Raw genomic sequence first — 22591 nt, 5'->3', positions numbered from 1 at the left:
AGAAATTCAGTGCTAATTGTGAAAAGAAGTTATTATTATGAGACAACGTGAAATTTTGGAGGGTAGGGACATCACTTGTTTCAGTTTCTGCAATTTGTGGTGGGGTGAAAGAGAATTGCCACACTTCAGTTTCTGGAAAAATGCTGGGGCTCTTTGTAAGCACTTAGAAATAAAAACCTCAGCAGATATTAAATGTTTCAATATTAATATGTCATGAAATGTTTCAATATTAAATCATGTCATATTTACCCATCTTTCTCTTCAGCAGATATTAAATGTTTCAATATTAATGTGTCATTAAATGTTTCAATATTAAATCATGTCATATTTACCCATCTTTCTCCTGTGTGAGGTGGGGATGGAAGGAAGGGGCAGGTGTGATGGATTTTAACATTGCTAAAGCTTTTCACATCCTCACAGGTGAGATTCTTACAAGTCAGGGAAATGAAAATCCCACAATGTGAAAAACCCACTCAGGAGAGTTGTCAGCATTTCCCAGCTGTGTTCTCCTGGATCAGACACTGAATAAACTCCTTAAAAAACCAGAATCCATCAGCTGGAGCTCAGAGGGGTTTTTAGAACAGGTCAGGCTTAACTCTGGCAGAGTTTGGGGTGGTTAATCCACACTGGAGGCAGAGGAAGGGAATGAAGTCTCCCAGAATTTCCTTTAAACGTTGATGAATTCACTCCCATCCCATTACAGCTGCTGGGGATGAGTTGGAAATGAATAAAACATTCCACAAACACTGGGACCACTTCCCAAAATCAGCAATTTGGACTTTGATTGGAATATTTTGATGAAGAACGGGAACCACTCTGTCCCTCACCTGAAAATATTTCTTGGCCAGGGATGAACATTGGATCTCAGATTTCCCTGCAGCTCCTGCCCCAGACAGGTTGAGTAACTGATGTTGAGTAACAGATGACACCACAGGTGCTCTGTGGCCATAATTTTAATGCAATCAGAGATATTTGGGGATGTTTTCCACCTGTTCATTGCTTACCTGCAGCTGGGATTCTGTGCAGTGAAAGGTAATGGCCAAACTGCAGCCTGAATTACATTATTAATATTGTAATCATCATCATCATTATTATTGTTATTGTTGTTGTTGGTTAGGCAAAGTTATTGTTTGTGGCAGTAAAAGGTACTGCAGCCTGAAATAATAATAATAATAATAATAATAATAATAATAATAATAATAATAATAATAATAATAATAATAATAATAATAATGTTATTATTCTTGATTAGGCAAAGTTTTTGTTTGTGACCTTGTTCTTTTTAGGTTACCCAAAATAAGCAAAGCATTACTGATGAAACAACAGATGCCCAATATTGACCAAGAGATAATCTCTTCAGGTATTTTTAACTTTTTATTTTCTATGTTTAGTCTTCCCTTGGAAGTAAATAATTTATTTCTTCCACCATAGGAAAGTTTTATTAAAAATATTCCCCATTTTCATTCCAACCCATTTGAGTAGCATGGTGCCATTTGCCACATGAACCACAGTGGAAGATCCCCAACCCCCAGAATCATTAAAAAACTCCAGGCCACAAGTTTGCAAACAAATAAATGTTTAATGGCATTGTATAATGGATTTACAGGTGTTAAATAGATTATTTTACAGGAGGATTTATCGCTCTTCCAGCTCCTTTAGCAGTTCATCAAAGTGGGTGATGTACCACTTGGCTTTCTCCTTCACTTGCTTTCTGACCACATTGCCTCCAAATCCAATGAAGCAATCCTGGAGAAACACAAGGAATGGGCACATGGCTTATTGCATGAAGGAGCAATTAAATTTTTCCCAGTAATTAAGTTTGCTTTTAAGATAGGATTTTAAAATCTCTACCATGTTTTCCTTTGCGTGTTCATTTTTCAGATTTATTAACGATTCATTCTGCAGCATTTTGGTTATTGGGGTTTTCCTCAGTGCCTTGTAGCTTCCAGATTGTTCAGATTTTACTGAGATTTTACTGAGAATCTGATGTAAATGTGATGCAATTCCATTCAAGAGCAGGTAAACATTGGCTCATGCATGAGCATCCCACAATTACCCCTCTCCTGTTTGTCTTACCTCTGTTTGCCTCATCTCAGAGATACCAAAAGCAAACTTTAACCCTGTCCTCAATCATTAACCAGAGCAATCATCATTTCTACATCTCACAGAACCCCCTGCAGTGAAAGTGCAGGGTTTAAAATTTCCACTGCAGCTTTTTTTTTCTTTTTTTCTGGTTTTTTATTTGCCTTGAGGTGAGAAGCATTAAACAAATCCTGAGCACTTTTGGGGTATTGGGGGAATTTTGTGTGGGGAAAGGAGCTGAAGGAGAGGTGGAATTCAAATCTTTCCCTAGTACATGAGCATTTATAAAGTTATCTTTCTGGTCATTTGTTAATTAAAGAATCCAAACCTCACTCTTCTTTTTGCCCCAAGGATTTTGCTCAGAAGGAATTCAGGATTTCTGGGATACTCACTCCAGGAGGGCAGGCTTCCATGTCTGTAGCTCCATCTCCAATCATAACCACTTTCTTGAAATGGAACTGTTCTTTCAGATGAGTGATAACCTTTCCTTTCCCCCCTGATTCAGCTGTTGGTTGTGTTTCATCAAATCCTGCATATTCTCCTGGAAAACAATGGAGGGACAAGTTGGAAATACAGATATTTTATATATATACATATATTTACCATATTTTCTGGTAAATGAAGGAAAAATTCTGTGGTCTTGATTTCAGTGCATGCAGCTCTGTAAAACTCACAGCACAGCATCCCAAATCAGTAATTCAAAGGTAAGTTTAAGGCTTGGATTTCATCTAAGTTTTTCAAAGAAAAACAGAGACATTTTCAGGGAAAACCAGTGTGGGCAGTGCTACCAATCCATTCCCAGCCACTCTGGTGTGAACATCCCAGGATGATGCAGAGTGTAGGAAACCCTGAGTAAGAACAACCTGAGTACCTACAACTGCTGGGACAGAGCTTCAAACCCAGAGCAGCTGCAGGGCCCAAAGCCCCTGAAAGGCAGGGCTGGGAGAGCACCTCAGGTCATGGACTCCTTAACTTGGAGGAGAGGAGAAAATGAAACTCTGCTCTCAGCAGCTGCACACAGTTTTACCTTTGGCACAGCTTGCAATTAAAAAGTAACTCCAGCTCTGTTCCTTACACTGAGCACGCCCTGAGCTGGTTTTTGGTAAGGTTTTGTAATTTTCCTCCATGGATTGATAACAGGACAGTGCCTGCAGGCCAATATCTGGGAGCTGGAGCAGCAAAGTGCCATTGATCAGCAGAGGGAGGATTTGGAGGGGGCTCTCACCGTTGAAGTAGAATTTGAGCCTGTTGGCAAAGACGTTTGCTGTGGGGATGTTCAGCTGCAGGGCCACGTGTTCCACAATGCTCTGAAAGCCCCCCGAGACCAGGAACACCTGAACCCCTCGTTGGTGGAGTCTGCTCACCAGCTCCCTGCGGACAGACAGGCAAAGGTGAAATAAACCCTCCCTGAGCCAGGCTTTGTGCTATTCCAGCTGAGTTTGGGGTGTTTGTGCTACTCCAGCTGAGTTTGGGCTGTGCTGCCCAAAGCTTTTCCCTCTCTGTGTCTGGCAAGAGCTGCACAAAACCATCACTTCACTCCTCAAAAACAAACACTGCCCAAAACTCTTTTCTTTCCACCTTCACATTAATTCCCTTGAACAAGTGAGAGCAAATCCAGTTCAAAATTTTTTTTTCTCATCTGGAATGCAGCAAAAAGCAGGGGTGAGAGAAAACCACTGCTCCAAAATGCTAAGCGGGCTGAAAAGTGCAAAATGCAAATGTTTGCTAGCTCAGAGTTGGTTCATCAGATGCTGGACATTGATGCCATCTTTAGAAGAAGGCACCAGCTACAGAAAAGGAATCAAAACAAGAAGTTTGTGACTCCAGGAATGCCAGCAGGACTTGAAGGCAGTGCAGAGTTTTGGGCTTTGGCTCTGGAGGCAGAAGATCAGCCTGCAGCAAGGGGAAGGGGTGGCAGGACCAGCAGAAACAATAAAGACTGAAAAGCAAAGCAGAGCCTTAAAGCAGGACACAGAAAAGGAGGAAGAAAGGGAAGGAATGAAAAGGAGGAAGAAAGGGAAGGAATGAAAAGGAGGAAGAAAGGGAAGGAATGAAAAGGAGGAAGAAAGGGAAAGGAATGAAAAGGAAAATCACATGATCCTGAGGAAACAATGTTCTCTTTGTAGCTACCTCTAGCTGTCTTCTACAGAAAAAAAAGATACAATACAAGCACAGGATCATCAAAAACTCTTTTTATATGCTGAAAATATTTCAGACTTGAAGCTATGGTCAGATTTTGTAGTAAAGGAATTATTTTCAATGCATAGAAACAATTTGAATAGGGGGAAAAAATCCCCAGAGCTTTTCAGCTTAAATAGTTAATGTTCATTCCAAACCTCAGGATGAATGAATACACATATTTATGTGTGTTAGACATGTTTATGTGTGTTTAATTTTAATGTTTTTAGGGACTTCAGAATGGGGCCCTAAGCAATGGATCCCCCAAACTGCACTGAGCAGAGAGAGGTAACAGAGTTGCAGAATAGACCAAATTTAGGGAGGTATTAAATCTCCTCCCAGTCCCATCACCCATGAAAAACCAGAGGTTGAACAGATTCTTTTCCATGCCCATTTAATCCTCCAGCCAGGATCTGAGCTTGGCAGCCAAGGTGCCAGTTAATATCTAAGAATCTTTTCTTTTTCCATGGATGTTTAACCACCAGCCATGGAGCCAGGCTCCTGATCCAAGCTCTGCACACACCCAGCACGGAGATGGGGCAGGAAAGGCAACACCAACCAGCTCTGTGGCCTTACAGCACCACTAATGACACAGAATTTGCTTTATTTATTCCATCTGCTTCCTGAACACTTTAAAAAAAAAAATAAAAATTCAATTCTTCTTACCTTATTCCTGGAGTTAGCTGAGGTGGGTTGTCAGATATTAATTTCTGCACTTGTTCATAGGAGGGCCTGATGAGACCTAACCGTGCTGTGAGAGCTGCCTTGAATGTCACAGTGCCACCCATGGCTCTGCGGGTCCTGGGGGACACACAGACACCAAATCAGGGACCCTTCACCAGCTGGGGCTGCTCCCAACAGCACAGCAACAATGAGGAGTGGCAGGGAGCCAGGATATCCTGAACCCCAAAGACTGGTGGCCAGGACAGCTCCATGCATGGGGGAACCAGTGGAGCAAAGAAAATTTGCTCCATTGCCTCTGTGATGCCAGACTGGAATCACATTCCTGAGCTGAATCCAACAGAGCTTTTCCTAAAAGCTTCAGCTTGTGCTGTTTCCCAGCCTCAGCCATGGGCTGGGAGTGCTGTCCCCTCTCCTCCACCTCATGGTAAGGTTTTCAGGCTTTGGTAGTGCTTAGCCAAGTTTAATGATGAGGGCTGCTCTTAGTCTATCAAAATTACTACTAGAGATTTAATTCAAAATTACCAATAGAGATTTAATTCAAAATTACCAATAGGGATTTAATTCCAGAATAGTTTTGTTGGGCAGCCTCACAATTACCAAACCAAGTCACCTCATCCTTATTACCCTATCCTCATCCACTTATTACCCCATCCTCATCCACTTATTACTCCACTTATTACCCCATCTTCATCCACTTATTATCCATTTATTACCCCATCCTCATACACTTATTACCTGCTTATTACCCAATCTTCATCATCACTTATTACCCCATTCTCATGCACTTATTACCCCCACCCCTTTACAAACTGTACCCATCTACAACAGAACCAAATGACTGCAAAGGACAAATCCATGCTCACAGACCAATCCGTGCTCACAGCTCCATCACCCCTGGCTCATTCTGCCTGCCTGGCCCTGTGTGAGCTCCCCAGCCATGGCTCACTGTGCCTGACCTGTGTGAGCTCCCCAGCCTTATTCACATCTCTGCCATGGCTCACTCTGCTTTCCCGACCTGTGTGAGCTCCCCAGCCATGGCTCACTGTGCCTGGCCCTGTGTGAGCTCCCCAGCCCCACTCACATCTCTGCTATGGCTCACTCTGCCTTCCTGACCTGTTTGAGGTCCCCAGCCCCACTCACATCTCTGCCACGGCGTCCCCGACCCCGCAGAACTTGGCCAGCTCGTCGATGCCCTCCTCCCTGATGACGGTGCTGTCCACGTCGAAGCACACGGCGTCGGCGCTGCGGAAGATCTCCTTCAGCTCCATCAGGGATGCCATCCTTTTGGGAGCCTTCTTACTGTGAGGGGACAAGATGAAATCTTTCTCTGAGTGGGAGTAGTGCACTGTTTCCTGAGCCATTGGTGCTGCTGCTCTGGCGCGGGCGAGAAGGGCCGAGCGCAGGCGGCTCAGGGCTTTTATCCCTGAGGGGGGAATGGTGGTGGAGGTGCCCCAGCTGCTGATTTGCTCCTGCTGTTGCTGCCTACTGATGGTCACCTCGTGCTCCAGGTGGGCCGTGGAGCCCTGGGCTGCTGCTGATTTGTTGCCTGCTGCCTCAGCCCCTCCGTGGGTTCAAGGTTGCAATCCTTGGCACTGCCTGAGGCACCAGGCTGCCAGGAGCTCTGTGGGGTTGCAGGGCTCTGGTTCAGCTCAGGGGGACCTTGGTTTCTCATCTCTCACAGCAGTTGCTGCAGGACACCCAGGCCCTAAGGACTGATTACAAACTACCCTAAACCTATCAAGAGTGGTTATCCCTAAATCAGGAGGGTTTAGATCCTGTCCTACACCCTCATTAATAATAAAAGACTGGACCATTAACATTGGGGTTAGCCTTTTATAAACCCATCAAACCCTTGGCCCTTGAGAACTTCTCTCAACCATCAAGACATCACTGTGACCGTGCTGACAGGGCTCTGAGGGTGAGGGAGGAGATGAGGATCTGACTCCATGGTTCACAAGGCTGATTTATTATTTTATGATATATATTACATTAAAACTATACTAAAAGAATAGAAGAAAGGATTTCATCACAAGGCTGGCTAAGAATAGAAAAAGAAAGAATGATAACAAAGCTTCTGTCTCTGACAGAGTCTGAGCCAGCTGACTGTGATTGGCCATTAATTAGAAACAACCACATGAGACCAATCCCAGATGCACCTGTTGCATTCCACAGCAGCAGATAATCAATGTTTACATTTTGTTCCTGAGGCCTCTCAGCTTCTCAGGAGGAAAAATCCTAAGGAAAGGATTTTCCATAAAAGATGTCTATTACACATTATATTTTCCATAATAGTCCCTGACAAATAATTTTAATCCCTTTCCATAATAGTACCATTTTCTACCCCTTTTGATGACAAAAGTTTCTTTTCTACTCCTTTAGATCTGCCCACTTCAATATGTTGAGCACTTCTGCAGATCAGAAGCTTAAGGATTTAAATCTCTTCTTACTCATCCCTACTCACCTTGTGCTCTCATAGGGGAATTAATTCAGTGTGGATTTTACTGTTCACTAATCTATAATTTAGACACAAACAACACCTGCCTATTTATGTCACTTCTCAGATTTTTGCAGAAGTTTTTGTTTCTTCCAATCTCTCAGACATCTCTCAGGACATGTCTTGTATGATTGATCTGGGCTGCAGGTTCTTTTCCTGGGACAGGGGAAAAACACCATCAAACAGCACATTCTTAAGAATGATGGGTGTCTTTATAACATTTCATCTTTTGTTTTCCTCTCACTAATGGTCAAAGCAGGAACAGAACCTTTGGGTTTATTCCCAGGACGCGATGAATGTTGGGATACCCAAAAAAACTTTATGAAAAATTCCCATCATCACTACAAATGTAGAGCACACATTTCTCTTATCTGCTCTTTGCATGGAATAAAAGAGAAGGCTCCAATCTGTTGTTGGGAGGTGGAAATCTGTGTGAAGGAACCACCCAGCCTGAGTGGTGGAACCTGCTGTGAACAGCCAGGAGCTGTGTCTGCCTGACAGATGTCAATGAGCAAGGGACAATGAGTGACACGAGAGGCTCAGACAGAACATTTGTGGGGTTTGTTCTGATGCCTTTGAGGGGTTGGTGGCATAGAGGAGATATCCCAGAAAAAGGCTTTTACAGAGCCACTCTGAACTGCAGTTTGGCACAACCCTGCCCTTGGTGCACACCACAAAACCCCAGTCCAGCTTTAGCACCATGGCTAAAGGATTATTGGCTGCAGGCCATGTGGGGTTTTATCTTTTTCTCCAAAGACTGCACCAGACATGTAAGAAAAAATCGTTATCATGAGTAACTGATAGCTATATAATAGTTATATAATAGTCATAATTAGTTAAATGAGTTATGAGCCATCAGCACAGCACGTGAAAGAAAAGTGGCCATCAGAACTTCATGGACATCAGAACTTCATATAAAATAGTTATATAATAGTCCTAATTAGTTAAATGAGTTATCAGCACAGCATACAGAAGGAAAGTGGCCATCAGAACTTCATGGACATCAGAACTTCGTGGACATCAGAACTTTGGGGACATCAGAACTTCATGGACATCAGAACTTTGTGGACAACAGAAATTTGTGGACATCAGAAGTTCGTGGGCATCAGAACTTTGTGGACATCAGAAATTTGTGGACATCAGAACTTCGTGGACATCAGAACTTTGTGGACATCAGAACTTCGTGGACATCAGAACTTCGTGGACATCAGAACTTCGTGGACATCAGAACTTTGTGGACATCAGAACCTCGTGGGCATCAGAACCTCCCTCTGGCAGCACCCAGCTCTGAGGTGAGGCCTGGTGGCCAGAGGCCAGTTCTGAGGTCAGCCTTGGCACTGCCTGGGCAGGTGCCACGTGAATTGCACGTTTGTTTTAGCCTTGACTTGCCCTGGGCTGCAGAGCTGTGCTTGTGTTTGCAGTGAAAGCTCCCAGATTTCCAGGCAGCAGGGCCGTGTTCCAGGGCAGCTGTGACATTGGCGTCACCAACGTGTGTCCCAGCAGCCACCCTGCTGATGCAAAGCCACCATTGCCACACCTGGGGCTGCTCTGTAACCCTGTGAGGCAATGGCACCGTGTGGGGACATGTCACTGTCACATTCTCTGAAAAATCCCTTCACCAGGATTGCTTCTCCTGGGAAGCTGAGAAGCCTCAGAGAAAAATGAAAACAATCATTATCTGATTTGCTTCTCCTGTGTTGGCAGCTTTGGAATGTGGTTTGGAGATTGTTTACCAACAGGTTCATGTTTGACTGGTTCCATGTGAATTGTTTTGTTTACCAACAGGTGCAATGTTTGATTGGTTTCATGTGAATTGTTTTTACTTAATGACCAATCACAGCCAGCTGTGTCAGACTCTCTGAGTCACGAGTTTTTATTATCATTCTTGTTAAGCCTTCTGTCTGTATCCTTTCTGTATTCTTTACTATAATAATATAATATCATAAAATAATAAATCAGCCTTCTGAGAACATGGAGTCACATTCATCTCTTCCCTCATCCCAGGGACCTCACAAAGACCACAGGGACACTGCTCTGTGACGTGATTGCTCAGTGACAAGCTGTAATTTTGGTCTGGATGCAAGGCTTTGATCTGCCCCAGAAAAAGGTTATCTCTCCACAGGTGTGCTGGGAGTGATGAAATGTTCACTTTTCCTTCTCTCTGATATCCACATTTCCCATGCTCCTTTCCCTGACAATGATGGCATGAAAGCTGTGCTGGACTTTGCACTTTGATGGACAAATAAAGAAGAATTATTGTGGAGTCATAGTTGGAATTAACCCTGTCCTCTCTTTATTCCTATTTGAAAATAGTTTCAAACTATGGTTTATGCTGTCTAAAAATGACAAAGTGGAAGGGAAGAATTGCAAAAATCATCAGTAGCACATCTGAATCAAAAAGCAAAAAGAATAAAAGTTGTGTAAACCCCTTCCATGGACAAATCTCAGCTGCAGTCAGGGAAAAGCAATTTTGTATTCCAGAGTGGTCCAGGCCTGTGTAAGTGGCAGAGATTAATTATTCTAAATACAGAGCATCTGATTGCTTAAAAGTGTAAGTGTTTTAATGAGATAGGAAGAAAAATGAAATTCCCACAAATAATGGGTTCTGTTTCCACAGGAAAAACACTGATAGGGAATCTCTGATCTTCCTGCCACTGAATTTCAGGTAGGTAATCAATTCCTAGCCTGAAAAACATGCAAGCAGCAAACATTTCAAGAGGTCTGATATAAAATACCACGGGGAAAAGCTGGAAAGAAGAATATGGGGAAGAGAAGAACACTGGGCAAAGAAGTGACTAAGGAAGACAAAAGAGTGAGAGAGAAAGAGGTAGGGTGAAACTTGAGATAAAGATGGAGAAAAAAGAAAATTATAAGGGAAAAGGGGAATTCCCATGAGATCTCCTTGCCTCCAGACTATGAAATGTTTCATTGGGCTGTTAAAAAAAAATAGAGATATTTTCACAATAAATAATTCTCTTTCATAATAGACAGGGTGGAGTCACAAACAGAGGAATTATGTAAGAGCACATGGGAAAGGAAAACAACTGAAATCCTCTCTGTTTGCTGTCCCTTCAAAGAAGGGCACTTGCCTCATGGGGAAAAACTGCCCCATCCTCTGTATCCATAGGTAATGTGGAAATGCAAATGGGAGCAGTGCTCAGAACTGCAGGTGTTCTGGGGCTGCAAGGTTCTGATGAGATCTCAAACCCCTCAATGTGACTAAACCTCCCTTGTTGTCATATTTCAGCTTTCACAAGTGCTGCCACGCTGCCACTTTGCATGATGATCACATTTATTGCCGTTAAAAATGAAGATTAAGTGAATCTTAATGAAATATTACCCAGCACTCTGGAATATCCTTGTTTGCAAACAATTTCTGATTCACTTCCCCATTTAACATTGAACATTAACAGAAGTTCAACCACATTAAACTGTTTATTTTGCCTTGAAGGGAAACTGCTGCTCAGAGCAAAGGATTTGGAGAAAATAGTTCTTGAAAGTTTTTTTCAGGCCCTTTTCCTCCTACAGCTTCTAAGAACATTCCCAGGAGTGTTTCCATGGTATGAGTCGAAACAAACCACTTAATCCTCATTGTTTCCAGTCCTGTGTCTGTAAAATGGGAATAATACAGTGGCAAAGCTTTTCTGTGCTGAGCTTTCATCCTCAGAATCAGCAACGTCTTGAAAGCTTTAGAGGAAAGCTGATACGTTTAAGCAGATTAGTTATATTTAAGCAAATTGTGTTTGTGTTTTATATAAGTTTTAGAAGTTCAACCCTTCCACACATAACTTTCTGTGGTTTGCAGGGTGAGAATAGGAAAACTCAGTCCTTAATCTCCTGGGTTTTTTTCATTTTTTTAGGTCTTTGTTAAACCTCCTGGGTTTTCTATTTCATGTTAGGTTTTGCTTTAACCTCCTGCTCGGTTTGTAAAGGCAGTGGCACAAAGCTGCCTGCGAGTCAAGAGATGAGCTGCTCGCAGCTCCGCACGATTCTCTGCACAGCAGTGCCTCACAGCGAACTCATTCCAACACCTCGCGAAAAGCAGGTGAAAAAGGGCAGAAGGAACCTGTTGGATGTTGACATCCACCTCCCAACTCTCCAATCCCCTCTCGCCCCTGCTGCCAAAACGCCGCTGCTCCCCCCGTGCCCGATTGCATCATTCATTCACGCTGCTGTTATAAACCAGCCGGGCAGCACAAGGCACAAGATCCTCCTCGTTTTCCCTGCTGGAAAAACCCCCCTTGTGTTATGGAGCTGCGAGCCAAACTCCAACCCCTTCCGAGCTGCGAGAAAAGCGCGATCCCGGTGACTTACAGGATACAGAAGGGAAGCGGCCGTGGCTGCTGCTGCCGCCGGGAGGCTCCGGGCTGCGCCTGGCAGGGAGGGATCAGCTGAGCCCTCAGCGGCACAAACCCCGCGCACGGGCTGCGCTGGACGACAGCCGCATTTTGCCGCTCGGCCCCTGATAAAGCGCTGAGTCAGGCGGCCCGGGGGGTTTGTTTGAGGTGCTCGCACACATGGGAGCAGAGCAGGGCAAGCCGTTCGCTGCCAGCGAGGGCGGCAGAGGTGTGACCGCCCCGGGCCAGGGGAGGAGCCGGGCCAGGCCGGGCAGGGAGCGGCGGGCGCGGGGGCTCGCTCGGCCCTCACGGGCCGCTCCGGGCAGCGGCAATCGGGAGCTTCTCCTGGCTGAAATCAGATTTCAGGAGAAGATCTGCTGTTTTCGGGAGAGAAGGGTGGATTTGTGAGCTGGGATCACAGACTGACCGGGTTGGAAGAGACCTTCAAGATCATTGAGTCCAACCCAGCCTCAACACCTCAGCTACACCCTGGCACCCCGTGCCACATCCAGGCTTTGTTAAACACACCCAGAGATGGTGACTCGACCACCTCCTCAGTCCCAAAATTCCCAGAATTCACAGAATGACCAGGCTGGAAGAAACCTTCAAGATCATCGAGTCCAACTCAGCCCCAACCCCTCAACTAAACCCTGGCACCCAGTGCCACATCCAGGCTTTGTTAAGGGATGGTGACTCCACCACCTCCCCAGTCCCAGAATTTCCAGAATTCACAGAATGACCAGGTTGGAAGAGACCTTTAAAATCGAGTCCACCCCAGCCCCAACCCCTCAGCTAAACCCTGGCACCCAGTGCCACATCCAGGCTCTGTTAAACACACCCAGGGATGGGGACTCCACCACCTCCCTGGGCAGCCATTTCAGAACTTTATCACTCTTTCTGTAGAAAACTTTTCCCTAACATCCAGCCTATATTTCTCTTGGCACAGATTAAGGCTGTGTCCTCTGGTTCTCAGTGCTGCCTGGAAAAGGAGCCCAACCCCACCTGACTACAGCCACCATTCAGGGATTTAAAATTCCAATATCTCCTCTTGGCTTGAGCTGTTAGTGCATCCCTGAGTGAAGTTACACACACAAATCCCATCCAAAGCTGGCAAAAGCTCAGCAGCAAAGTGGAAAGGCCTGGGAAAAGGCTCAGTGTTGTTCCCCAAAAGCTGTGGAAAAATTGCCAAAGCTGCCCATGCTTTTGTTTTGGCATCCCATGGAAGAGCTTCCCTTGCTCACTGCTGTGGCTTGGACAATGGGACAGTGCCAGGCCAGGAGTTGTTTGGTTCAAGGTCAAGAAAAGCTGATTTAGCTGATTTAGCTGCTTTTGTCCACTTGTGCCAGGAGTCCTGTGACCGCTGCCCGTCTGTTCTGCACCGCTGGGTGCTCCAGTCATGCTCTGTGCACGACCTCTTCTGCCATCCTGGCAGCGTCACCCCTCAAAATTCCATTTATTAATTAAATCCCATCACCTTTTGTGCCCCTCCTCCCTTTATGCTTTTTCAGAATTTCTCAGTACATGACAGGATCATCTCTCAGGAGCTTCTTGAGTCAGGAGAAGATGGGACCAAGCCCCTGTGCTGCCAAACTGGTGCTGGGGATCAGCAGCCCGGTGCTGTTTGTCAGCTTTATCGTGGCAGGACAGGATGTTGTTCAAAGCAGATTTAGAAATCATTTCTGTGAATAAGGTTAAAGGAAAACCCATCTTGATAAAGATGAAAGAAAATGGCTTTTACTGAGAATCTCAGAGGGGTTTTTGCCAAGATAAGCAGTGCCTGGCTTGACTAAAAGAATTGCTGCTGAATATTTCATGAAGGATATTTCCTTTATTTGGCTTAGTTTAATGGACATGTTGGCTTTAATTTAGTTAAATATTTTGATTTTAACCTGGTGTAATCCATTGAATTCATAGGGCAATTTAAGTCTGGTAAGCATTTGCCCTTTATTTTCATTACACACAAAAAACAAATAGAACAATTCTACAGCCAAGGCTGAAAAAAAAAAAGGGAAAAAAGCTTGTCTTGATGGCTGAAAAATGCTGCAAAATGGGATTTTATTGTGGAGATGCTCATGAGAAATGTTACGATAACACAAAATAACTATCCTGAGGAATGTGAGCCAGCAAGGAAACACAGAGAGCTCTGCCTGAGAGCTGTAGAAGGATGCTCAGGAAAATACAAACACAGCACCCAGCTCTGGTATGTCACTACAGAACCTCTCCATTTTTACAAAAAAAAAACAGCAGAAACCACCTGCATGGAGGATTAGGATGTCTTCGAAAGCAGCTTTTCCCTTCCCATCCCCTCTGGTCCTAAAAAAAAAAAAAATCTCAAAACGAAATTTTCTCTTTATTTTCCAGCAGAAATAATTCCTCTCACAAACCTGAACCTGGCCCACATCACTGCTAGCCCCACAAATGTTTTAGGATGGGCAATTCCTGCCTTTCCATAGGCATCAGCAAGGAAAACATGAAAGTTAACAAGCCTGGGATGGGTTTGACAAGGCTGCCCTCTGCTGAGAACAGCCCTGAGAGGAACAGGCAAAAAAAAAAAAAAACCAGAGAAGCAAGAGCTAGAAAATATTTGATCTGGGCGTTCCAGAATCCAGGGCAGAGCTGGGGATCCGGGTGTTTTAACTGGACATTGCATCTCAGATATTTGCACAGCAGCCTTGCGCCAGGTTTGGTGGTTTGTTTTGTTATGGTTTCAGCATCCCAGTGAAGTGCAGACAACATTTTAACAGAGTTCCAGAGCTAATATTGAAATGACAACTGCGATTCCCTGCATTTTGCAATGTTTAATATTTATTTCTAATGATTGCAACCACAGAGGAGAAAGCCCAGCCACTCCACTGGAGCCAGCGTCAAAATATTTCACAAGACACTGCTCAACAATAGGGCTCCAAACTTGTAGGATATCCAAACATCACCTAACACATTAAAAAACCAGAATCCCAAGGAAATCAGCAGCTGTCCCTTCCAGAGAGACAGACAGGCCCCATGTGGGAGTCCTCCTCTTGTGCACATGGCATTTTGCCCAGAAACCTGAGATCCTCACCCAAAGCAGGTGCCACAGCCTGCAGCCAAGCCCAGCCAGGCTGCCCTGACACCTGACGCTGACATTTCCCATCTAGCTCCCCCAAAAGTCCTGTACACCAAAACTGGACCCAGGAGCAGGCTCTGCCTTTACTCCTGGAGGTGCTGTGGAAATACATCCAGCTCATTGCACTGCTGGAGCAATCTAGGGCTGCTGCAAAAAGTGGGATGGAGAGGGAAGGATTTTATAGGTTTGGTTGCAAGGGAACTTAAAGAGCATCTTGTTTCAGCCCCCTGCCATGGGCAGGAACACTTTCCACTATCCCAGGCTGCTCCAAGCCCTGTCCAACCTTGCCTTGGACACTTCCAGCTTCTCTGGGCATCTTCATACCTGGTGGGAGAGGGCTGGGGAAGGGTCTCTGCCTTCCCTGCACCAAATTCTGACTAAATCCTGGCCTCAGGGCCATTGTGCCTGTGGCCTGCAGCCTCTGGAGCAGCTGGGTTGCAGAGCACAGGGAACTGCCAGGGGATTATTGTGGGGCCTCATGCAACACCTGGAATCAGAAGAGGTTGTGTCACACCCGGTGTTGCCGTGTGGGTGTTGGAGGGGACAAGCCCAGACGGAGCAATTTGGGATTCAAGCCTGGTGCAATCGGTGCCCGCAGGGTGTGAGGGACCATGGCGGGAGCTCCTTCTTCAGCTCCTCTCCAGGGAAACTCACTTGTCCTTCCATTTCAGAGTCCAAATAAACAAATAAACAAATATTATATTATCTCCAGTAGTGAGCCCTGGCAGGCCGCTTAGGGAAACGTTTCAACACCTACAAAGGCTGTCTTGGCAATAATATTTCTGGTTTTATTTTACACAGAAACCTCTGCGGGGACCATCCCCATCCTTAGAACCCCCGGGAGGGATTCAGTCCAGGAAAGTCCCGGGCAGAAGGTGTGCAACTGGGGGCTATGGAAGCCCCGGTGCCCACACATCAGCTTGTGTGTTATGAGAAAATGAGTTTTTATTAACCTCAATCCCGAATTTAACCAAGAACCATTGATTATTAATCCACGCCACTTAACTATTAATTTTATCGGTCTAATGTGAAATCATCGGGTTTAATTATTTATTCTGACAGTTCTGCGGAGTTGCTGAGGGTGTCCGTGACATGAGAGGGCGGATTAAGCACCGACCATCCCCGCCCGTTCAGACAGCCCCACACCAGCACCACGCTCCCCTCACAACCCTCTCTGAGGGCGGTGCCGCGCCCGCGCCTCAGAGGCACGGGGGCGGGACTAAGTGGAGCGACAGGCACCGCAGCCAATGAGAGCGTGGCTAGCGCGCCAACGAACCAATGAGAATCGGGACGCCTTGGCGGCGGGAGCAGCCGGGATGAACGACAGGCCTATTAACCAATAGAAACGCGGCACCGAGCCGGTGGGCCAATGGGTGAGCCCGGAGTGTTCTAGAAGGGGCGGGCAGGAGGCAGGACCGCGGTGCCCCGCCCCGCCCGGCGCGGCCCAGAGCGGAGCGCAGTCATGGCGGTGAAGGCGCTCAACCCCAAGGCCGAGGTGGCCCGTGCCCAGGCCGCGCTGGCCGTCAACATCAGCGCGGCCCGCGGGCTGCAGGACGTGCTGAGGACCAACCTGGGCCCCAAGGGCACCATGAAGATGTGAGGGAGCCCCCGCCCTTCTCGCCGCGGGTGGGGTTGGGGAGGAGCACGGCCTGAGGGGAGCGTGAGGGGAAGCAGCGCGGCCGGGAGGGGAACAAAGGCGGAGGCGGGAGGGGTCCGTGGCTCAGGGATGGAGGGATGAGAAGGAGCGGGTGGCCCCGCACGTGTTTTGGGGCCGGGGTGGGATGGATGAATGGATGGGGAAGGAGCGGGGCGGGCCCGCGGCCTCACACGTGTGCTGGAGCCGGGGCGCTGCTCACCCTCCCGTGCCGCCCGCAGGCTCGTGTCGGGCTCCGGAGACATCAAGCTGACCAAAGATGGCAACGTGCTGCTGCAGGAAATGGTGAGCTGGGGCTGCTCCGAGCAGGGGGTTTAGGGAGGGACGAGCGCCTTTGGGTGAGGGGGAATCGCGTCCCCCCTGCCCCAGCGACCCGTATCTATTGAAGCAAAATGCGCCTTCGGAGGAGGGTGAAGAAATAAGTGCAGGTTAACGCAATACTGAAAAGAGAATAATGTTAAAAATATAAACGGCACCATGAGAATGAGTAAAATAATCAGCCAAAGGAGTAGCAAACCAATTAGGTTAAACTATTAAAACATCACCTTCAGTTCTTTCTTAGCTGATCTCGGATTTTCGTTTGCTGTATCACTTAACTGCTCATCTTCTTATTTTTGTCTAGCAAATCCAACACCCCACGGCCTCCTTGATAGCAAAAGTAGCAACAGCACAAGATGACATCACTGGAGATGGCACCACCTCGAATGTCCTCATCATTGGAGAGCTCCTGAAGCAGGCAGATCTTTACATTTCTGAGGTGTGTATGCAGTGTTTCATCGGTGGGCAAGTTAAAACCTTCAGTGAGCTGTTTTTGTTAAATGTTTAACAGGAGTGAAACATAAATACATTGTTCTGCTTAAAATGAGAAGTTGTAAAAAGGGGGGAAAAGCTAGAGGAGGGGACTCAAACCCTGTTCAAAATCAAACCCACTTCTTGTGGATACTGTAGCTTTTAAGGTTTTGGGTGATACCTGCTGTTACTTTGTTTTGTGTGAGTCAAAGCACTTCTGCAGTGTTTGACAGGAGCTCCTCCCTGAGGGCAGGTAAACGTGGGTATTGCACAGCGAACACCCAAGTGTGCTTTGTAGTTCCCTTGGTTTCAGTCTGTGCTAAATTAATCTGTGCTTTTCCTCTGCATTGGAAGGATTTCCATTCCTTTTACATGTATTCAGAAGGACAGAACACATGGCCTCAGCAGCATATTCCCTGTGCTTTGCCATTCCTTGGAATGTTGAAACCGCAGGTTCTGTTTGTGCAAAAAGAACTATTTTATCTTCCATTGTCCAATGATTTCTCTTCCCTTGCCTTAGGGTTTGCACCCTAGAATAGTAGCAGAAGGATTTGAGATTGCCAAGGAAAAAGCACTTGAGGTTTTGGATCAGGTCAAAGTGTCCAAGGAGATGGACAGGGAGACCCTCATCGATGTTGCCAGGACATCCCTCAGGACTAAAGTGCACGCTGAGCTTGCTGACATCCTGACAGAGGTGAGTGTCCCTGTCACTCTGCCTCTGTGGGTGAAGAGAGCCAGCTGAGGAAGTGCTGGGACTATAATTGGAAGTGTGAAAGGTGTGAACTTGCACTTTGGAAGACTGATGGTGATTTTGGGATGTTTCCCTCCCCTGTGCTGCAGGCTGTGGTAGATTCTGTCCTGACAGTCAGAAAACCAGGGGAGCCCATTGACCTGTACATGGTGGAAATCATGGAGATGAAGCACAAATCAGAGACAGACACCACGTAAGTCTGGAGGATCCTTGGGCTTCAGTTTAATGGGACCCTGAGCTTTGAGGAGCCTGGGAGGTTTTGGTTTCTTTTTAGGGTGTCCTAAAGCTACCACTGGAAGAGTTGAAATACAAATTTCAGCCATAAATATCTTTATGAGGGAGAGGTTACAATAATCTGCTCTTCCAAACTGAGACAGTGAGTCAAGTCTGGCTTAAATCTGTCTTTAACTTGGCAGAAGTTTCTCACTCACTGAATTGATTCCTTGATAAAATTGTCAAATAACAAAGAGCAACACTGGCTTAACAATGTTGGATAAATACTCTTTTTTTCTTAGTGTCTGATGATGCTTTAGGTTGGCATCTGTTAAACACAAAGCAGCATTTGATAAATGGAAACTGGGTTGTGGATTGGATATTCCACAGGATTTCCCTTTCCCTCGTGCATGGATGAATTCTGCCCTAGCTCTCCTCATAGCTGGTGCAGTCAGACACCATGCCAGAGCAAATTCCTGTTTCCCACTGTGCCTGGTGTGCTTTTTGATGGGATGAGCATGCCCTTGGGAGGGGAACACATCACCCAGCAGTGCCCAGGCAGTTTGGGCTGCAGCACTTGCACTCTCACACTCCATGGAATCTTGTGTTTGTGTCCATGGACACCCAGAGGGGTTTTTAACCTTGCAGGCTGATCAGGGGGCTGGTGCTGGATCATGGAGCTCGCCACCCTGACATGAAGAAAAGAGTGGAAGATGCTTTTATTCTTACCTGCAATGTGTCTCTGGAGTATGAGAAAACGTGAGTACCCAGCACATGCTCCTGTCCTCAGGACTTTTATTTAAAATGTGCTTAAATATCAACCAAAACTGTGAAGGGGGAAGGTGATTCCCCTTCTGCAGCCCTTTGGGGAAAGGTGGTGGGTGAACAAATCTCTGTGAGAGGCAGAGCTGCTCAGTGGATTTTATTTTGTTGTGTGATCACAGAAAGGTTGAAAGCCCTTCCTTTCTTGGCCACAATTTGATATTGTAGAACAAACACATTAATACACTTCAAAAAATAAGGCAGACACTTGAAACTGAGAGAACTCTGAAGTGGAAAAGCTTTGAATTAGGGAGCAGAACATCAGTGTGGGTTGGAGGGACTGGTTTGTTCTGGGTTGATTTCTTTAGAATGTTACTGAAGAAACATTCATTATGCTCATTCCTTATGCTCCAGTTTATTTCTACAGCAGAAGGGAAATTTTCTGACTGCATTTTTGTGGGGTTTTTTTTCCCCTTCAGGGAGGTGAGCTCTGGATTCTTCTACAAAAGTGCTGAGGAGAGGGAGAAGTTGGTGAAAGCAGAAAGAAAGTTCATTGAAGACAGAGTCAACAAAATCATAGAGTTGAAAAGAAAAGTCTGTGGCGACTCAGACAAAGGATTTGTTGTCATCAACCAGAAGGTGAGATGAAGAGAATAACTAAGCATTATTTGAAATGCCAGAATTAGCTAAATTTAGGCTGATAGTTCTGAATATAATGTAGAGTTCCTACTTGAGATCTTCTTTGAGCCTCGAGGAAGAACTTCTCAGTGTCAGAGAGGGGGGGGGGGGGTGTTTTCAGCTTTGTCCTTATGCTGATGGTCCCTTTCTGTTTGCAGGGAATTGACCCATTTTCCTTGGATGCCCTTGCCAAAGAAGGAATTGTTGCTTTGAGGAGAGCTAAAAGGAGGAACATGGAAAGGTCAGTTTTGGGGAGAGGAGAGGATACAATAATCTGCTTCTCCAAACTGAGACAGTCAGTCAAGTCTGGCTTCAATCCATCTTTAAAGGCTTGACTAAAAATTCCACTTCAATCTGTGCAGCTCTTCTGGTGTAACTCAGGGCAGTTTGAGCTCTCAGGGTGCTTTAAATGCAGACACCTACAGAGGAGCCTTAATTCTACAAGTCAGTTTTTTAAAGAGCTCTTCCATGAACAAAGCCAAACTGCAAGGCTAGGATCTGCATGCTGAAATAGTGCAGTGATTTTGGGTTTTATTGAACATAAAGCTGAGTTCTGCCTGTTCTCTGTCAGACTGACCCTGGCCTGTGGTGGCACTGCCATGAACTCTGTGGAGGATCTCACTCCTGACTGCCTGGGACATGCAGGGCTGGTCTATGAGTACACCCTGGTGAGTGACCAAGTGTTTGAAGGGTAAAGCTGGAGTAATGAAATAAAACACTTAAAATCCACTTGGATGTGAACATCTGCCTGGATGTTTGCTCCTATCATAGGATGAGAAAACAGAAATAAAGTTCTGCTGCTTCTCATCACTTCTTGAAGTGCTGTCAGTGCAGAACCCAGCCTGAAAGCATCCAGGTTACTAATTTGTGTACACAAATTGCTGAAGCAAGTGGCTGACAGGCAGACGTGGTGCTGTTTTCCCCAGGGGGAGGAGAAGTACACCTTCATTGAGAAGTGTGAGAACCCGCGCTCGGTGACCCTGCTCATCAGGGGCCCCAACAAGCACACGCTGACCCAGATCAAGGATGCAGTGAGGGATGGGCTGCGGGCTGTGAAAAATGCCATTGAGGATGGTGAGTGCCCTCCCTGTTCATCATCATAAAGGTGTGTAAAAACTCATCCCAAAATTAGGGAATTATGTATCAGCTCCCTTGGTTCCTGCTCCAGTTCAAGCCTGAGCTCAGGATTTCATAGTTCTGTGGTTGATTATTCACCTGTTCAGGTATTACAGTGACCTTAAGGGTCACTGTGGTGAGAGAAGGACGAGAATCTTGTTCCTTGATCAGAAGGCTGGATTTATTGATATAAGATATATAATACATTATAACTATACTAAAAAGAATAAAGAGAGAGCTTGCAGAGGCTGCTAAGCTAAGAATAGAATAGAAGGAATGCATAACAAAGTTCTGTGTTCAAGGAATCTCCCCTGAGCTGCTCCTGTGATTGGCCCTTAGTTGGAAACATGCAAAATGAGCCAATCACAGGATCACCTGCCACATCTCACAACAGCCAATAACAATTGTTTACATTCTTCTTCTGGGGCCCTTTGCTTCCCAGAAAATGGACAAATCCCTAAGAAAGGATTTCTATGAAGAAATGTCTGCAACATCCAGGTGCAGGGTATGGAGGGAAGAGATCAAACTGCACTAAAAATGAGCAGTTTAAATGAAACAGGTGCTGTTCCCTTGCAGGATGTGTGGTGCCAGGAGCAGGGGCACTGGAGGTGGCAGTGGCCAATGCTCTTGTGAAACACAAACCCAACGTGAAAGGAAGAGCCCAGCTTGGAGTTCAGGCTTTTGCTGATGCTCTGCTCATCATTCCTAAGGTAAAAGGAGTTCTGGGTGATAAATTAACTTTAAAGCACACACAGACTCTGCTTTTTCTGCTGGAGGGCTCTGTAATCAGCAAAATTAAACCAATCCCTGTGTTCTGTGCCAGGTGCTTGCTCAGAACTCGGGCTATGATCCCCAGGAGACGCTGGTGAAGGTGCAGGCAGAGCACATGGAGTCAGGGCAGCTCACTGGGGTTGATCTCAACACTGGTAAGTTCTCCCTCAGCCACAGGCTGGTGCTCCAGTAAGAACCTGGCTCAGCTCTGAAGCACAAAGGGCTCTGAGTGCAGACAGATTTATCTTTATTGATAAAAAGCTGCACAGAAGCCTTGGCAGTCAGGCTGCTGTAGTTAAGTGTGTGCTGATTTGAGGTTTTTAGAGGATAAGGCACACTGTTGAATACAGAGAGAGATATCAGATGTCAGCCAGCAAAAAGTCTCTGTGTGAACTGGTTTTTAAAGGCTCTTCCCTTCTGTTGCAGGGGAGCCCATGGTGGCTGCAGCAGCTGGAATCTGGGATAATTACAATGTCAAAAAGCAGCTGCTTCATTCATGGTAAGGCTGGCAGGATTTCACTTGTAACATTACTCTGTGTGTGTGTTCAGGTGATGTAAAACTGGGGATCCCATGCACAGCAAGATGTCTTGAAACACAAAAATGAAGCTGAGTTTGGCAATTGTAACAATATTTCTTTGCTGTTTCCCTGTTTCCAGCACGGTGATTGCCAGCAACATTCTCCTGGTGGATGAAATCATGAGAGCTGGGATGTCCTCCCTGAAGGGCTGAGCTGGAGCTGCTCCCTGTGGAATTTCTCCAGGGAATCCAGCCCAGGGCCCTGTCCTGGCTGTGGTGGAGTCACTGCCATGAGGGGCAGCCCCCTTGGTACCACGGCCACCCAAAATCTCAGCAACTTAATCAAAGATTTGGCTCTAAAAAGGAGTTATTTATTTTTGATTTCACTGAACTGTGTGGCTGCAGTTGCTTTCCATTTTTACCCAATAAACTGTTCTGTTCTGTGCTTTGGGTGTCTGTTCT

At 46.0% G+C, this 22591-nt stretch overlaps 2 protein-coding genes and 2 non-coding genes across 4 annotated transcripts; 3 read left to right on the top strand and 1 right to left on the bottom strand.

Moving 5' to 3' along the window:
• Nucleotides 1-1559: 1559 nt before the first annotated feature.
• On the bottom strand, nt 1560-6347 carry PSPH (phosphoserine phosphatase). The gene is made up of 5 exons (XM_005496690.4): nt 6085-6347; nt 4927-5061; nt 3308-3453; nt 2475-2623; nt 1560-1746 (listed from the first exon to the last, which is right to left on the bottom strand). Exons 1-5 carry the CDS (start codon nt 6303-6305, stop codon nt 1636-1638), a joined length of 762 nt encoding a protein of 253 aa, XP_005496747.2. The 5' UTR covers nt 6306-6347; the 3' UTR covers nt 1560-1635.
• Nucleotides 6348-16296: 9949 nt separating this feature from the next.
• On the top strand, nt 16297-22574 carry CCT6A (chaperonin containing TCP1 subunit 6A). Its single transcript, XM_005496692.4, has 14 exons — nt 16297-16474; nt 16754-16817; nt 17155-17289; nt 17842-18015; nt 18162-18265; nt 18934-19044; nt 19527-19686; nt 19884-19966; nt 20297-20393; nt 20652-20799; nt 21418-21551; nt 21665-21767; nt 22039-22111; nt 22270-22574. The coding sequence occupies exons 1-14, from the start codon at nt 16341-16343 to the stop codon at nt 22340-22342; spliced, it is 1593 nt and encodes a 530-aa protein (XP_005496749.1). The 5' UTR covers nt 16297-16340; the 3' UTR covers nt 22343-22574.
• Nucleotides 17588-17718, top strand: LOC113460505 (small nucleolar RNA SNORA22). The gene has a single exon (XR_003382368.1). It is a non-coding gene; the product is annotated as a small nucleolar RNA SNORA22 (small nucleolar RNA).
• On the top strand, nt 18694-18826 carry LOC113460504 (small nucleolar RNA SNORA15). The gene has a single exon (XR_003382367.2). It is a non-coding gene; the product is annotated as a small nucleolar RNA SNORA15 (small nucleolar RNA).
• Nucleotides 22575-22591: the final 17 nt, after the last annotated feature.

This window comes from Zonotrichia albicollis, chromosome 22 (assembly GCF_047830755.1).
Source record: "Zonotrichia albicollis isolate bZonAlb1 chromosome 22, bZonAlb1.hap1, whole genome shotgun sequence".
In the NCBI taxonomy this organism is placed as follows: Eukaryota; Metazoa; Chordata; class Aves; order Passeriformes; family Passerellidae; genus Zonotrichia; species Zonotrichia albicollis.
This window is presented reverse-complemented; position numbering and strand designations above follow the sequence as displayed.